The sequence below is a fragment of the Neovison vison genome, chromosome 5 (assembly GCF_020171115.1).
Source record: "Neovison vison isolate M4711 chromosome 5, ASM_NN_V1, whole genome shotgun sequence".
Lineage (NCBI taxonomy): Eukaryota > Metazoa > Chordata > Mammalia > Carnivora > Mustelidae > Neogale > Neogale vison.
In genome coordinates, this window is record NC_058095.1 from 22,262,000 (window position 1) to 22,276,976 (window position 14,977).

The 14,977-nt window shown below is 37.5% G+C and overlaps 2 protein-coding genes across 2 annotated transcripts in view; one reads left to right on the forward strand and one right to left on the reverse strand.

Annotated features, from left to right (window-relative positions):
- Positions 1 to 525: 525 nt before the first annotated feature.
- ZPBP2 (zona pellucida binding protein 2) lies at positions 526 to 8,241 on the reverse strand. Its single transcript, XM_044250436.1, has 8 exons — positions 8,193 to 8,241; positions 7,981 to 8,046; positions 6,764 to 6,889; positions 5,151 to 5,312; positions 3,036 to 3,254; positions 2,324 to 2,406; positions 1,197 to 1,377; positions 526 to 620 (listed from the first exon to the last, which is right to left on the reverse strand). The coding sequence occupies exons 1-8, from the start codon at positions 8,239 to 8,241 to the stop codon at positions 526 to 528; spliced, it is 981 nt and encodes a 326-aa protein (XP_044106371.1).
- Positions 8,242 to 12,288: 4,047 nt separating this feature from the next.
- The window catches only part of IKZF3 (IKAROS family zinc finger 3), a 90,872-nt gene continuing 88,183 nt past the window's right edge, over positions 12,289 to 14,977 (forward strand). Inside the window, exon 1 of the mRNA XM_044248069.1 lies at positions 12,289 to 12,413. Within this exon, the coding sequence (XP_044104004.1) occupies positions 12,407 to 12,413 (7 nt within the window). The 5' untranslated portion in view covers positions 12,289 to 12,406. The remainder of the gene's footprint in view (positions 12,414 to 14,977) is intronic.

Sequence of the window (14,977 nt, forward strand, 5' to 3'; positions counted from 1 at the left end):
TGCTCAATTATTCTATAAATCTGAAACTATACTTTTAAAACTAATTATTTAAAAAACAAACTAATAGCAAAGGGACCAAAAGAAACAACCTTTTTTGGTTCTAATTACGAAAGTAGTAAATATGCCTTTATGTCATATCAGAGTGATTTCAAACAAATTAATATATGGAAAGTATAAAGTTTTTATTATATTATACTTTGCTACTCTTCTTGACCTTAATATAGTCTTAGGTACAGAGCAAGAGATTCAGTTTGTAAACAGCAAGACATATTTCTTTGAAAATCGTCCACTAATACACTTTCCTTTGTCCACTGGAGATATTAAATTCCTTCTTAGAAATACCATGTCAATTATCTTTTTAAAGTTTCTAAAATGTATGTTTTCCAATGTTTTGGTCTTATTGGTCTTACTTAATCAATCTTTGATGCTCCTGGATGTGAACAAATTATGTTATGTTCCCCACCTCCACAAGCAAGTAATAATACTTTCACCTCTAGTCTTCATAATACGATTTTTGTTTGAAGTTTATGTGCAAGATTTAGCTCCATAAACACGGATGGAAACACAGCTCTGACAAGTAACATCAACATCAGGACTAAAAGTCCCAGGACTACAAACCACTGCAGAGGAAAAAACATGGAGTACATTATTATCATTTCGGTTAGAGTTATTTTATACCAGTAATATAAATCTGCCTTCAGTATCACACTGTTTCTATACTTATGTTATACTGATTAATATTCAGCCAATTAAGTTGTGGAAGATTATTTGTGAGTTTGAAACATTTTAATTTGATGATCTTAAAGGTAGGAGAAAGTTGGAATCTTATTTTTTCAATATCAGCATTTTACAGTATCTTCTGCAATGTCCCATTTAGGAGTTCCTATTTCTAGTTTTCTAGTTTCTGTTTCCAATTCTGTTTTCTAGATAGCATTATTCTATTTTTTTCCGTCGTAGCATAGCAGCTTAACTCAGAACACTATAAAAATGTTTTATAACACAGAAGAGTGCATTAGAAAGAATTAACACACATAAAAATGATTATATTTAGAAATTTGGTCTTTGAAATTTTACTTCCCTTTAACTAAATATAACATATTGTGAAAGAATCACTACATTCAATTATCTTAAGGGAATTAATAATCTATTCTTGACTATATAACCTAAATATTTAGGTATTTAAATTTTATAATTACCGCAACAGCTAGCGCAATTACTGTGTAGACCTTCATTTTTTCCAAAGCCTGGACGACAGCTATCCATACGTACTACTTGAAAACTGTGGTCCACAAAATGCATAGCTGGTATAGTTTTATTAAAGTCGTGGTAGTAAATATATGCTTGGCTCCGGAAAAATTCTTCTATCCGATCTCTTGCCTAAGATTTTAAAATACCAGAAGTACAATTACTGAATTGTGAACCAAATTTATCCTCCAGTATCAGAGGCAATGAAACATAGTAATAAGCATGTCATGCTTTATCCAACAGATGAATTCCTGAAAAGTTGTGTGTTAATACTAAAATTAGTCTAGTCTTGACCTTATCAATTATTGTCAATTCATATGTATAATAGTTAAGAAAAATTAAATTGAGGTTTAAATAATTTGCAGCATGTCTATTTCATGTGTGGATAACGGAGAGTTCATTATTTCTAATTCCAAAGAGACAAGCCAAATGGAAACCAAAACTGTTCTCTAATCAATATTACAAACCAGTGATGTAAATTTTATTTTTTGAGCACAGAGTTTAATAATAACTAATACTAACTTAGTGCTTTCCATAAGCCATGCACAATATTAAGGGTATGGGCTCAGGAACTAGGTCAGGAGAGTAAAGGGATTTTTTAGACTATGCCCTTAGCTTCTGAGAATGGCAGAGAGGAAGCAACTATTATGACCAGCAGAGATACAATTTTGGAAGAACTACTGTTTAACCTAGGATTACATGGTTGTGGGGCTGTTCTTCAAGCTGCTGCTTAGTTACCCTCTGGGAAACAAAAACCAGAGATCCATCCTTCCAAGATAGAAAAAATACATATTACTAACCTGGGGAGCTATCTATTATTCTAGATGTATTATTCCAAAACAAAACATCTTGATAAAGCCAAGACTCTCTGCTTAAAAAACTGAAATCAAAAATCAATAATACTTTATATTTTTAAAAACAATAATTTAATTCTACTTGCTTAGAATGTCTACTATTAATATTCACAACATGGAAAAATCAATTTTTGAAGAAATGTTTAATAAGAAAGTATTTACAAAAATTTTTACATAGTTTATTAATTATTTAAATACTTCCCCCCCTACATTGAAATTCTCACCTGGAGGATATTATGATTAGTTATATCTTCACAGTCAGCAGAATCATTGCATGCACCTTTCCACCCTGGTGCAAAAGGATTAACTGGAGAGGAAAAAAATGATATCATCACAAAAGAATTCTAAAAAGTTCCATCCATTCCAATAAAGCTTTGAATGCTGAATTCAGTATGTATGCATGCATGTGTTTAATCTATCTAATCCTAGTAATAAAGTGCACAATTTGAATGACTTATACATTATGATTTCACTCCATCTGGGGGCTAATCAAAGTAACTACAAGGCTTTAAAATAAATGGAAATCAATTTTGTTTAGTTCCTCTCTTTAATTAAGTTCTTCTCAAAAATACAATTTAAATTTTCAGGAATTTATAAATTAAATATTAGCTGCATAGAATTTATAAAATGATAGTGACTTCTAAAAGATAAACAACAATATTGGGGTGCCTGTTTGGCTCAGTCTGTACAGCATGTAATTCTTGATCTCAAGGTTGTGAATTCAAACCTAACAGTGAGCGTGGAGCCTACTTAAAAAAATAAATTTTAAAAAAGGTAAGTAACAATATATCATTGTTTAAAGTAAATTATTAATATATTAAAATTTAAAACCTTAACCAGGCTAGAACCAACAGTATACTTTAGTGTTTAACAAATATTTAAGGCCTATTTTGTAAGCTATCTCACATTAAAGAAATATTAAATTTTTTTACTTACCTTGAAAGGCTATAAATAGTTCATGTACAAGGCCATGTTTTGGAATTTTAACAAAATGGCATTTATATGATGGTTCTACGACATGGCATGACAAATCAGAGATTAAATTATCCAAGATTTTCTTCAGCACTCTAAAAAGCAGGTCATTGTATCTTCCTTCACAAGACTTTGTGGTAAAACGTACAGCCATCTGATATGAATAATCAGGTTCCCGATAGGCTATAAAAAATGATGAGAATAAAAACAATTGTGCTTACCATTGTGCTACTAAACAGTTTGCAAATAATATGTAATATTAAATCTCATTAATCTTGCAAATTAGCATAGAAACTTATCTAGTAAGTTTTATGTTTGTCCTAAAAATACATACAAAACTAATAACTTTAATGAAAAAAAGTTGTTTTCTGAGAACACAGGCAGCAACCTCTTCAACCTAACTGCAGCAACTTCTTCCCAGAAACATTGCCAAAGGCAAGGGAAACAAGGGCAAAAAGCAACTACTGGGACTTCATCAAGATCAAAAGCTTTTGTATAGCAAAGGAAACAGTCAAAAAAACCAAAAGACTACTGACAGAATGGGAGAAGATATTTGCAAATGACATATCAGATAAAGGACTAGTATCCAAAATCTATAAAGAACTTATCAAACTCAACACTCAAAGAACAAATAATCCAATCAAGAAATGGCCAGAAGACATGAACAGACATTTCTGCAAAGAAGACATCCAGATGGCCAACAGACACATGAAAAAGTGTTCAACATCAGGGAAATACAAATCAAAAGCACAATGAGTTACCACCTCACACCAATCAGAATGACTAAAATTAACAAGTCAGGAAAGGACAGATGTTGACCAGGATGCGGAGAAAGGGGAACCCTTCTACACTGTTGGTGGGAATGCAAGCTGGTGCAGCCACTCTGGAAAACAGCATGGAGGTTCCTCAAAAAGTTGAAAATAGAGCTACCCTATAACCCAGAAATTGCGCTACTGGGTATTTACCCTAAAGATACAAGATCCAAAGGGGCACGTGCACCCGAATGTTTATAGCTGCAATGTCCACAATAGCCAAACTATGGAAAGAACCTATAAGTCCATCAACAGATGAATGGATAAAGAAGATGTGGTATATATACACAATGGAATACTATGCAGCCATCAAGAGAAATGAAATCTTGCCATTTGCGACAACATGGATGGAACTAGAGGGTATTATGCTGAGCAAACTAGGTCAATCAGAGAAAGTCAATTATCATATGAGCTCCCTGATATGAGGAATTTGAGAGGCAGAGTAGGGGGTTTGGGGGGTAGGGAAGGAAAAAATGAAACAAGATGGGAGCAGGAGGGAGACAAACTATAAGACAAACAAGCTGGGGTTGCTGGGGGAGGAGGGGTGTGGGGAGGGTGGATGGGTTATGGACATTGGGGAGGGTATGTGATATGGTGAGTGTATGAAGTGTGTAAGCCTGACAATTCACAAACCTGTACCCCTGGGAGAAATAATACATTATATGTTAATAAAAATAATTTTAAAAACCAGTATGGTACTGCCACAAAAATATACACAGAGATCAACAGAACAGAAAAGAACAGAAAACCAAGAAATAAACCCACAACTATACGGTCAATTTTGACAAAGCAGTAAAGAATATGTAAAAAAGAAAAAAGAAAAAGCTTGTTTTCATCTGATACATTATCTACTCAGTACAACAGAAGAAATGGCTGGATATATAGATAAGTTAACAGTATCAGAAACAATAAGATGGGGGAATGTCTTAATTTGCAGAAAGTGTTATTGTTGTCAGTATAGTCCAATGAAAAGGATGATCAATTTGCTTTTACAGAATTAAACATCAGTTTTAAATGACCTGGCAAAATTGTGGTAAAGTAGATTGTACTTGCATACCTAGATGGTGGTAAGTGAGAGGTTAAAAGAGGATATTTAGGACATACTATCTAGATGTCAATTTATGAGTTTGCATGGTCAAATATGCCAAAATACTCCATAAGTCATAATAATTATATATAATAGACTCATTTTCACTAAATTAAGAAACTATACACTTAATTCTTATCCAAACTAAATGTATAAGTTAAAATGCGCCCATATTCTTACCAAAGATCATAAAGTCGTATCTCTGCTTTACTACTGTTTCTTCTTGAGTTTCTGCTTTGACAGTCTTATAAGAAAGAGTACATGTGTAAAGTCCAGACAAAGCCTCCTGAAAATCTTCCATCTTCAGCTTTCCTGTTTTAGTTATATTTATTTGATTATTTTCTAAACAGAAATAGTAAATTACTTGGTTATTTAACATATAACAATTCAAACATTATTTAGTAAATGGGGTTATAAATAAATACAAAACTTAAAAAATTAATGGACTATTTAACTTCAAGAATTAAAAAAAAATCTGGGGCGCCTGGGTGGCTCAGTGGGTTAAAGCCTCTGCTTTCAGCTCAGGTCATGATCTCAGGGTCCTGGGATAGCGCCCCGCATTGGGCTCTCTGCTCAGCAGGGAGCCTGCTTCCTCCTCTCTCTCTGCCTGCCTCTCTGCCTACTTGTGATCTCTGTCAAATAAATAAATAAAATCTTAAAAAATTTTAAAAAAATCTTAATTCTGTTATCTCTATGGAAAACCACATAAATACACTTTTAAAATAAATAAATTTGGTTTCCTTTAATTCATTTCTTGGCCTCTAATTTCATTTGCTTTATGCTGGTAATTTAGTAAATGAGATTACACTACTCTGTAGTACCACACAATTTCCTCATATAAGACAGAAATTAATAATGCTAATACCCCAATACACTCTTCTTTTTTTTTAAAAAAGATTTTATTTATTTATTTGACAGAGAGAAATCACAAGTAGGACAAGTAGGCAGAGAGGCAGGCAAAGAGAGAGGAAGGAAAGCAGGCCCCCTGCTGAGCAGAGAGCCCAATGTGGACTCGATCCCAGGACCCTGAGATCATGACCTGAGCCGAAGGCAGCGGCTTAACCCACTGAGCCACCCAGGCGCCCCCCAATACACTCTTCTGACATCATGAAAAATTCCACATTAAATACTTCATCTCCAAGATAGATGCTACAAAGATAATTTTTTTTTAAGTTTTTAAAAATTTTTTAAAAGGATTATATTTATTTATTTGACAGAGAGAGATCACAAGTAGGCAGAGAGAGGCAGGCAGGGGGGGGTGGGAAGCAGGCTCCCTGCTGAGCAGAGCACCCGATGTGGGGCTCTATCCCAGGATCACGACCTGAGCTGAAGGCAGAAGGCTTTAACCCACTGAGCCACCCAGGCGCCCCTTAAAAGATTTTTTAAAAATCTGTTTTTAAACAAACACAAGCAGGGGGAGTGCAAGAGGGAGAAGCAGGCTCCCTGCTAAGCAGGGAGCTGGACTTGTGACGCTGGGATCATGACCTGAGCAAAAGGCAGACAGACACTTAACTGACTGAGACACCCAGGTTCTCCAAATTTTAGGTTTTATAAAAACTTTTGAACTAATATAATGCACTGGGACGTAGGATAAAAAAATTATTGCTTCATCTTTTTTAATAAAGAGAAAATAAGGCACAGACCAAAATAGAACACGATTTGCTCTAAGTATGGAGCAGGTGAAACTGCAGTTAAAATTAAATTTCAGTTTGTTCATCCCAATAAGTCACAGTGCTTTTCTTTAAATAAAAGTCCCTATCATTTAACAAAATAACTAAGATCAAATAAATTACCTGTTAATGGCTTTTCATTAGGCCCGATCCATGAGTAGGTGGGGTCCACAGTTTCTTTTTTAGCACGTTTAAAATCCATACAGGCAAGGATTGGGCTACTGTGATGTAATTTTACATATATTTTCACTGTGACAAAATAAAATATAAAACAAAATTAAGAAATACACTTCCTGCCATTTTGTCCCAAAGACATACCGATTAGCTCTTTTTGGATTTCAGTATTTTAAAAATCAGCATATCATTATAACACTTAAAATGTTAATATAAATTTCTTTTCCTATAAGTTTTTAAAACTCTAGACTGATAGTATTCTTTATAGTTATAACTATAGTTTTGCTTATAAAATGTACATAATTATAGTTTTGCTTATAAAAATGTACATAGTATATTTAATTCATTTTAATGTACAAATTCAGAACTTACTTGAATCACAATTCTTTGAAGGGTTAGTAGAATTGATTTAGAGATCAGAAAAGGAAACTATTCTCAAGATAATCACTGTCATTCCTAAGAGGAACTTGATATTTAACTATAAACGTCCTCTTTTGGGAACAATAATTAAGCCTATGTGGGGGCATACTAGAAAGATTTTCTGCAGTTACCTATTCTGTTCGGATCTGGTAGAGGCACTTCGAACCACGCAGTCCCACAAGATACTGATTTTAAGTCTACTGAATACCAGTATACAAAGAAGATACAGTCCCACAATTTGGGGGGAGGGGGTGGGAAAAAGGGGAAGGGCTCCAAACATGGAGAGATTCCAAACATGACAAATGCTGTGAACTGGCCCCAAATTATCTAAAGTTAGCTGCGTGACCAATTTTCCTTGGGGAGTGCCGCTAAGTGTCATCATCGTGATAAACAACATTTGAGCTGAGCCTTAAAGGATGTGTAGGAGCTCCAAGCAGAGGGACCTGCAGCCCTGGAAATCACTCTGTGCGGGCCCCGCGCGCTGCAAAGCAGCAGAGACACCCGGAAGTGAGGTGGCATCAGAGAAAGATCTGGATTGAAGCCCAGCTCCTTATGAGCTGTGCGGCTTTAGGCCAGGTGATACCACTAAGGCATCCCTGTAAGGATGAAATGATGCGAGGGCCAAGCACCAGGTGGACGGTCAGTGAGCTCTCTCTCCTTTTCCTTTCGCTGGAAGAACACTAAGCAGGTCCACTGCACACCCGGCTCTTCTGATAAGACTCTGCGGGCTAAGAGGTCCTTAGTACCTGGGTGTCCCGGCTTGCCATAAATGAGGCCTTTCCCGGTACGTTCAGAAGAACGCTGCCATCCAGCTGTGGAAGAAAGAAACCACTGACTTTTTAGGTAGAAGGGGAGCGGGGGCTCAGAGTAGGGCAGGGCGCAGCGAAGCAGAGGGGGCAGAACTGGGAAGAGGGGCCAGGCGAGTGGAGGGGGACCAGGCAGGCGGGAGGAGCCCCACCTCCAGTGAGGTACCAGAGCACCGCGGAGAGTAGGACCCACGCTCGCATCACGGCTCAGGGGCTAGCTTCGCGGGAGGCGTCGAGGGTCGGGCTCTTTCCTACCTCAGCCCAGGCCCAGCGCCTCCCCATCTCTCCTCCACAGAGCGGAGCAAACCGCCGGGGTCAGCTCCCCTACCCGTCCGTCGCTACAGCGGGAGCGGACGCGCAGGAGAGCGCGTGCGCGCTCCGCTGCCTCGAGAGCGGGGGCAGGGCGGGCACGTGCTGGGCCCGGTCACGGGAGGCGAGCGCCCGCCCCCCTTCACGCGCATGCGCCCGCCGTCGTGCGAGTGCCTCGCGCCTGGCGCCATTTTCCCGCGCTCTCTGTGATTTCGTTCTTTGAGTAGCACCCCCTAGCCCTGAGAGAAGGAAAGAGTAATGTTAAGGAAGACAACCCTTCGCGGTTCGGTTATTTCCTTTTTTGTAGGCTGAAGACGTCCAGGAGAGGAACAGTGTGGATCCCGTGTAGGACAATGGGGTAAGGCATGGAAGGGTGCAATTACATTAGAACTGGAAGGAGGGAGAAGCGTGTTAAGAATTTACTCCTTACAGGAAACAAAGAGCCTGCGGGAATTTCTGGTGCCTTGCTTCTCGCGAATTCTGCCTAAAGTTGTGTGCAACATCTTTTCCAAACTCTTCCACCCAATTTTTACCTAACTGCATTTTCTGGCCCCCCGCAAACGAAGAACCGAAGAACCACTCGTGCGCCAACAAGGCGTCCCCACCCTTTCGCACGCTAGAGGAACATTGAACCTTTAATTTTCCACATCGAGTATGAGACTGCGTTGGGAGACCCCCACCCCATGCAAATTTACCTATGGTCGTGAAGTAACCTTGCTTTTGAAAAGGGGCCCAATCGAAAGGCAAGATTCCCCCAAGTCTGCTTTTTCCTGTGGGGACGGATGGCAGATGAGTAAAGATCACAGAGGTCGGAAAGAGACCATGCCCGCGTCTTCTATGGTTCTTTCTTGGTGACCAATTGGCGGCCTGTTTGTTGTCTATTTCTTAGCAGCGGGACACCCTCAGGGATGGTTTTGAGTAGGCCGGTGGGTAAAGAAACCAAGGTTCAGACAGGGTGCAGAATGATTATTTTGGGTGAGATCAAGAGTTTTCAGTTTTATTTCCTTTGAGCCAAGTCAGTACTTGGACTATCTCAGATGGTCCAGGAGCAAACTTTGTCAGTGATTTCATTTTTAGTCACTGTTAATTATACCTACGTAGCTTAAGCCGTGAGATGTGATTCAGTGAGTCAGATCCACCCATGTCGGTTACTGTGTCTAGATTCATGGTTTAGTCTCAACTGTTCTCTTCCTTCTTGAGGTGGTAATGATGAAGACAAATTTAGGGATTATCTTTAATTCCCTAGCAGTTTGACATTTCAGTTTTAGTCAAAGTACATTATAAGTCCACAGTGGTTTTTTTTTTTTAATTAGTTTCCCAGTTATTAGAAGCAATCGATTCTTATAAATACTGTGTAATAAACTTTGGATACTGTGACATGAGACTTAACCAAATGAGTAGTAGTAGTAGTTTGTTGAAAGTACCCCTCCATTCTTTTAAAATAAACTTCTAATTTTAGAACAATTGGGTGGCTCAGTCCTTAAGCATCTGCTTTGGGCTCAGGTCATGATCCCACGATTCTGGGAGAGAGCCCCGCATCCGGCTCCCTGCTCAGCGGGAAGCCTGCTTCTCCATCTCCCATTCCCTCTGCTTGTGTTCCCTCTCTTGCTGTGTCTCTCTCTGTCAAATGAATGAATAAAGTCTTTAAAAAAAAGTTTTAGATCTACAGAAAAATTGTGAATGTAGTACAGAGTTCTTGTGTACTCCCACCTAGTTTTCCCTACTAATCACATCTTGCATTAGTATTGTACATTTCTCACAATTAATGGACTAGCATCGATACATGGCTGTTAAATAAGGCATCTACTTTATTTAGATTTCTTAGCTTTTACTTAAATGTCCTTTTTCTCCTCCAGAATCCCACCCAGACTCCCACACTACATTAAGTCATCATGTTTCTTTAGGTTCGTCTTGGCTGTGACAGTTTCTCAGACATTTCTTGTTTTTGACAACCTTGAGAGTTAATGACCATTTTGATGCCATTACCTGACCTTAACTAGTTAGGTACTTTGCAGAATGCCTCTCTACTGGAATTTGTCTGACATTTTCTCGTTATTTTACTAAGGGCATAGATTTTTGGGTAGATGACTATAGAGGTAAGTGCCATTCCCATAAAATTGTATTAAACGTACATACTATCAATGTATTTTATCACTGTTGACGTTACCTTGATCACCTGCCTAAGGTGGTGTTTGTCAGATTTCTCTTCTTCAAAATTACTCTTTTCCCTCCCTTACGTACCGTACTGTTTGGAAGGAAGTCATTATCGAAAGCCCACACTAAGCAGTGGGGATTATGCTCCACCTCCTTGAGGGTGGAGTAGCTACATAAATTATTTCATCCACCTACTTTTTATTTATTCCCCTAAGTACCATTCTCTGGAGTCTGAAATACTTCATTTTGAACTAATTATTTACGGAGTAGTAACACATTCCACTTCTAAGTATAATAACAGTTTTACATCCTTTTAATAACCAAATAACTATTCATCCTTAAACCATCCCTGTGAAATTTTACAGTTCCTCTTCTGCTACTTTTGATGTGCTATTTTTGCTTTTAGAAACTAACAAACAACAAATTTCCCCTTTCAATACTATAATTAGACCTGGTGTGTAGAGTATTTCTCCAAAATTGATATTATCCCATAGAACTCTAACCCATACAATCTACAGAGATACCTCCATGGTGTCATGATCTTTAAACAAAGACAATGCAAGCTGTTTACTCAGGAAAAAAAAAATCACCCACCACACATAAATGTGTATGTATATTGATACACACACGTATGTTGACCTTCTATACCAACGCATATTTAAAATAAACTAAAATTCATAAATTACAATATGGACACTTTCGTTTGTAAGTGTGGGTTTCTTCTGATATGGTCTGCTGATGCACAACCCCCCAACCTTAAGTCTGAAGTAGATTTGTATACAGTAACAATGTAATTTTCTAACAAGAGTGGAAGTGACCTTTTTGAGAATCATTCACATGTTGTCCAATTCAACACAATGGATATCTTTATAAGGATTCACTGGAACAATGTCCCTTAGACTTCAATGTGAAGAAAAGTTCTGCTTTTGAAAAATTGTCATACAGGCACTTCCCCTTTCCTTTTCCTATAGTCAAATTTGTGCTTTACCTCTATAAAGCAAGAAGGATACTAGGAAAAGATGTTGACTGGTATGTTTCTGTGCAGTAACATCCTTTAATTAATTTTACTATCTTATCACACCCTCCCCTTAGCTCTATTTTCTTTACTTACTTTTCTGATACATTGTATGTATGTATATGTATATGTATATGTTTTTTGTAAGCTGTCTCAGATCCTACTTGGAAGAAAGCAGAGTAGTAGAAAATAAACACATAGAGTACAGAGTAAGTGAAAACAAAAGTGAGAGAATTTTTGCTTCCCGAAATGAAAAAGTTGATAAAATTGTCCAAATCCCTTTGAACTGTCTTAGAGTTTTCTGAAAACTTGGACCAAGAATTATCATGTGAAAAGAAAAACAGGAAGAAAAACATAAGACTTCAAACGGAGTGAGTTCTCTTTGACGATATTCATTGCTATCATCCCCGAATCTAGACCAATAGTTCCAGATCTTCTTAAATTTAAGACAAACCTCTTTGAACTTAAACTTTGAACTTAAGAAAACAATCCAGATCGTCCCTCCCCCCACATATTATCCTCCCATCCATTATCCTTCTTAAATAGATACTTTGGGACAATTTACTGATGCGCCATTTCCATCCTATCTGGTTCTCAGGTTTGACATTCAAAAGGGGGCTGGAGGTGCGGAACCTCGGGCTCTCCTTGGCGGGCGTACTTTAAAGCCGCCGCCAGCCAGCGCCGCTGTAACCCCGCGCACCGATCGGTCGCCGGCTCCTGCCCCTTTCAATCTGCGCCGACGCGGCTGCCGGATCCCGGGGACTCCCCACGCTGGGAATCTCCCGCCAGCTGCGCGCTGCGTCCCGGCGACGGCAGGAGCACGTGGAGCGGCCGGGGAGCCAGAGCGCAACTCCAATCCAATCCAGCCCAGCCCAGCCCGGCGGCGAGATGGAAGGTGAGCCTCCAGCCCGCTTCTTTTCTAAGGGGTCTTTGAAAAGTTCGACCGGTGCACGCAGCAGAGAGAGTTCCTTCTGAATCTCGGTTTTGCTTCTATTTATTTCTTTTGTCAAAAGTAAATATGAGGTATTTCAGAAGGCAAAGCGTGTCGGTTCTCATACATCTGTCATACTCCCCCCGCCCAAGCCCCCACCTAACTTTGAAAAGTGATAACTTCTCCTCAGTTTTATGTCTTAAGGGTTGTCAGACATGAGGGGTCAACTCAAAGTCTGCAGAGGAAGAGTACTTGTGCGGCGTCCCTGAAATGGCAGCAAACTAGGTTGGAATCACTGATCTTTTTGGATGCTTTTTTCCTCCATGGCTTAGTGTCCATTGGAATTATGCTAATCTGAGTGACTTCTTTAGAATGAAACGTGACCGTTTTTTTCTTCTAAGAGTAAATGTTATCATATGGGAAAGGTAAATTTTTATGTGGTTGGCACTGGTGGTTCCCTTGGAACTCTATCTTCTAATGATCTTTCTTTACCCAAAGCAAAAATCAAGCTCCATTTAAAAATTTCATTTGAATTAATTTTGAAAGTCGTGAAACTCCTCGTTTTTCAAAAATTTTACAGTATATACTTACTTGGGTAACTAAAAATTCACACTACTATTGTAAACTTCTCAGTGGTCTGTTCAACAAATGTTTGTAAAACCTTGAAAATGGCAGATGCATTTCAAGTTGGGGAAGGTGATGATATTTCGAAGATCAGAATTTGTGAGAAACATATTCATTGTCTTAATAAATGAGATACTGACACCTAATAAAAATGTTAATTTGATAAATCTTATGAATAACATGGATTTTTTCATAATAATCGAAGGATTTTCTGTGGTCAATTAACCTTGATCTTTGGCAACTCTAAATCTAGAATATATGAAGTTATTTAAATTTGATTAAATATTTTGGGATACAAAGTATAGGAGGTAGAGCTTCTCCCCCCCCACAAACATAATATCATTGAATGCAATATTATGATCCTGAAGTATTTACATGGGTATGCTTACAATTTTTCTAACTGCTGTGGCCCATATAATTTTTTTTCCCTTATAGAATGCCAAACAAGTCAATGCGTTTAGTATGGATATGGAAACTTTTAAATGGCCATTATGAATAATGCTTCAGGTGTTCTTTCTTATGAAAAACTATGCTATTAAATTTTAAATTATTGAGGGTGCTCTAAAATTTGACATTGTGAATATTTAAAAATGGTTTATGAAGTGTAATTGTTAACATGTAAAGGTCTGGTTGTCCAAGAACAGGAAAATATTAGGTCACTATACATTACGAAAAAATAATTTTAAAAACTCTCATGCTTTCATTATTATAGATGAGTTGCTAAATTTGTTTTTGTGAAGTTATAAATTAATATTCAACACTATTTTTTCTTAGTCCTTTCGCTTCTCCAGACTAACATACAGAATAGTGTAAATCTGTGGGAAGGAGAATATTTCCTAGTAAATGTTAATACTCCTGAATTCATTTAATATGAAATAAAGAAATTACTAGCTTAATAGCATAATTTGGGATAGTAATGTCCCTAACAAACTTTTTGATAAGCCTGAATAAAGACTGTCTGAATAAGAAAGGAATGAACCCTTGTATAGAATTTGAGTTAGAATGTACAAACTATAAAGGGTGAAAGATGGGATATAGGATATAGGCAGTGATCAGCTGTATGTCTAGATGTCTAGATTAAATTCATAGGTCCATAGAGATGGATAGTATATAGTATGCTTAATGTAAAAACTTCAACACTTACATCAAAAAATAAAATTTAAAAATGATTAATGATGTGAATTTGGCTTTTCTATCATCAGGTCCTTGAAGATGGAGTAGTCAATGTAGTAAAATATCTAGTTTATTATAGCTAACAAATTGACTAATCTGGCGTATGTGCTTGATATTTAAAATATTTTTTATTATCCTGACATTTTGGACTCAAAATACAGAGATTTGAACTACAGTGTATACCTCTCATTTCTTTTTTTTTTTTAAGATTTTATTTATTTATTTGACAGATAGAGATCACAATTAGGCAGAGAGGTAGGCAGAGAGAGAGGAGGAAACAGGCTTCCCGATGCGGGGCTCTATCCCAGGACCCTGGGACCATGACCTGAGCCAAAGGCAGAGGCTTTAACCCACTGAGCCACCCAGGTGCCCCTATACCTCTCATTTCTTGGCAGTATAAGAAAGTAGAATACTTTATGGAATACCTTTATTTTCTGCCTAATTTGGTGATCAAATTAACATGCTACAGTTTATTGTGAAATGTAAAGCTGTTGAGTTATTCATACTCTCAGCATATAAAATTTTTTTAATTCATTCTTCAGCAAACATTTATTGAGACATTCTATCTATGAAGATGTCAGATGACATAAGCTTTTGAAATTGAAATTTTGTCAATTTCAATTTCAAAATGAAAAGTTAGTACATCGAATAAATAACTCAGGAACTGTAACTCTTTTCTTTTCTCACAATCTGTGATCTGAGATATTTTCTATCCAAAGACTCTTGATGTT

Excerpts from the sequence above, each read along its gene's own strand:
- ZPBP2 (XM_044250436.1), bottom strand. The coding sequence starts at position 8,241 with ATGCGAGCGTGGGTCCTACTCTCCGCGGTGCTCTGGTACCTCACTGGA. Across the intron at positions 5,313-6,763 it reads TAATGAAAAGCCATTAACAG|AAAATAATCAAATAAATATA; the intron begins GTAATTTATTTG and ends ATTTCTGTTTAG. Across the intron at positions 3,255-5,150 it reads ATACGACTTTATGATCTTTG|CCTATCGGGAACCTGATTAT; the intron begins GTAAGAATATGG and ends CATTTTTTATAG.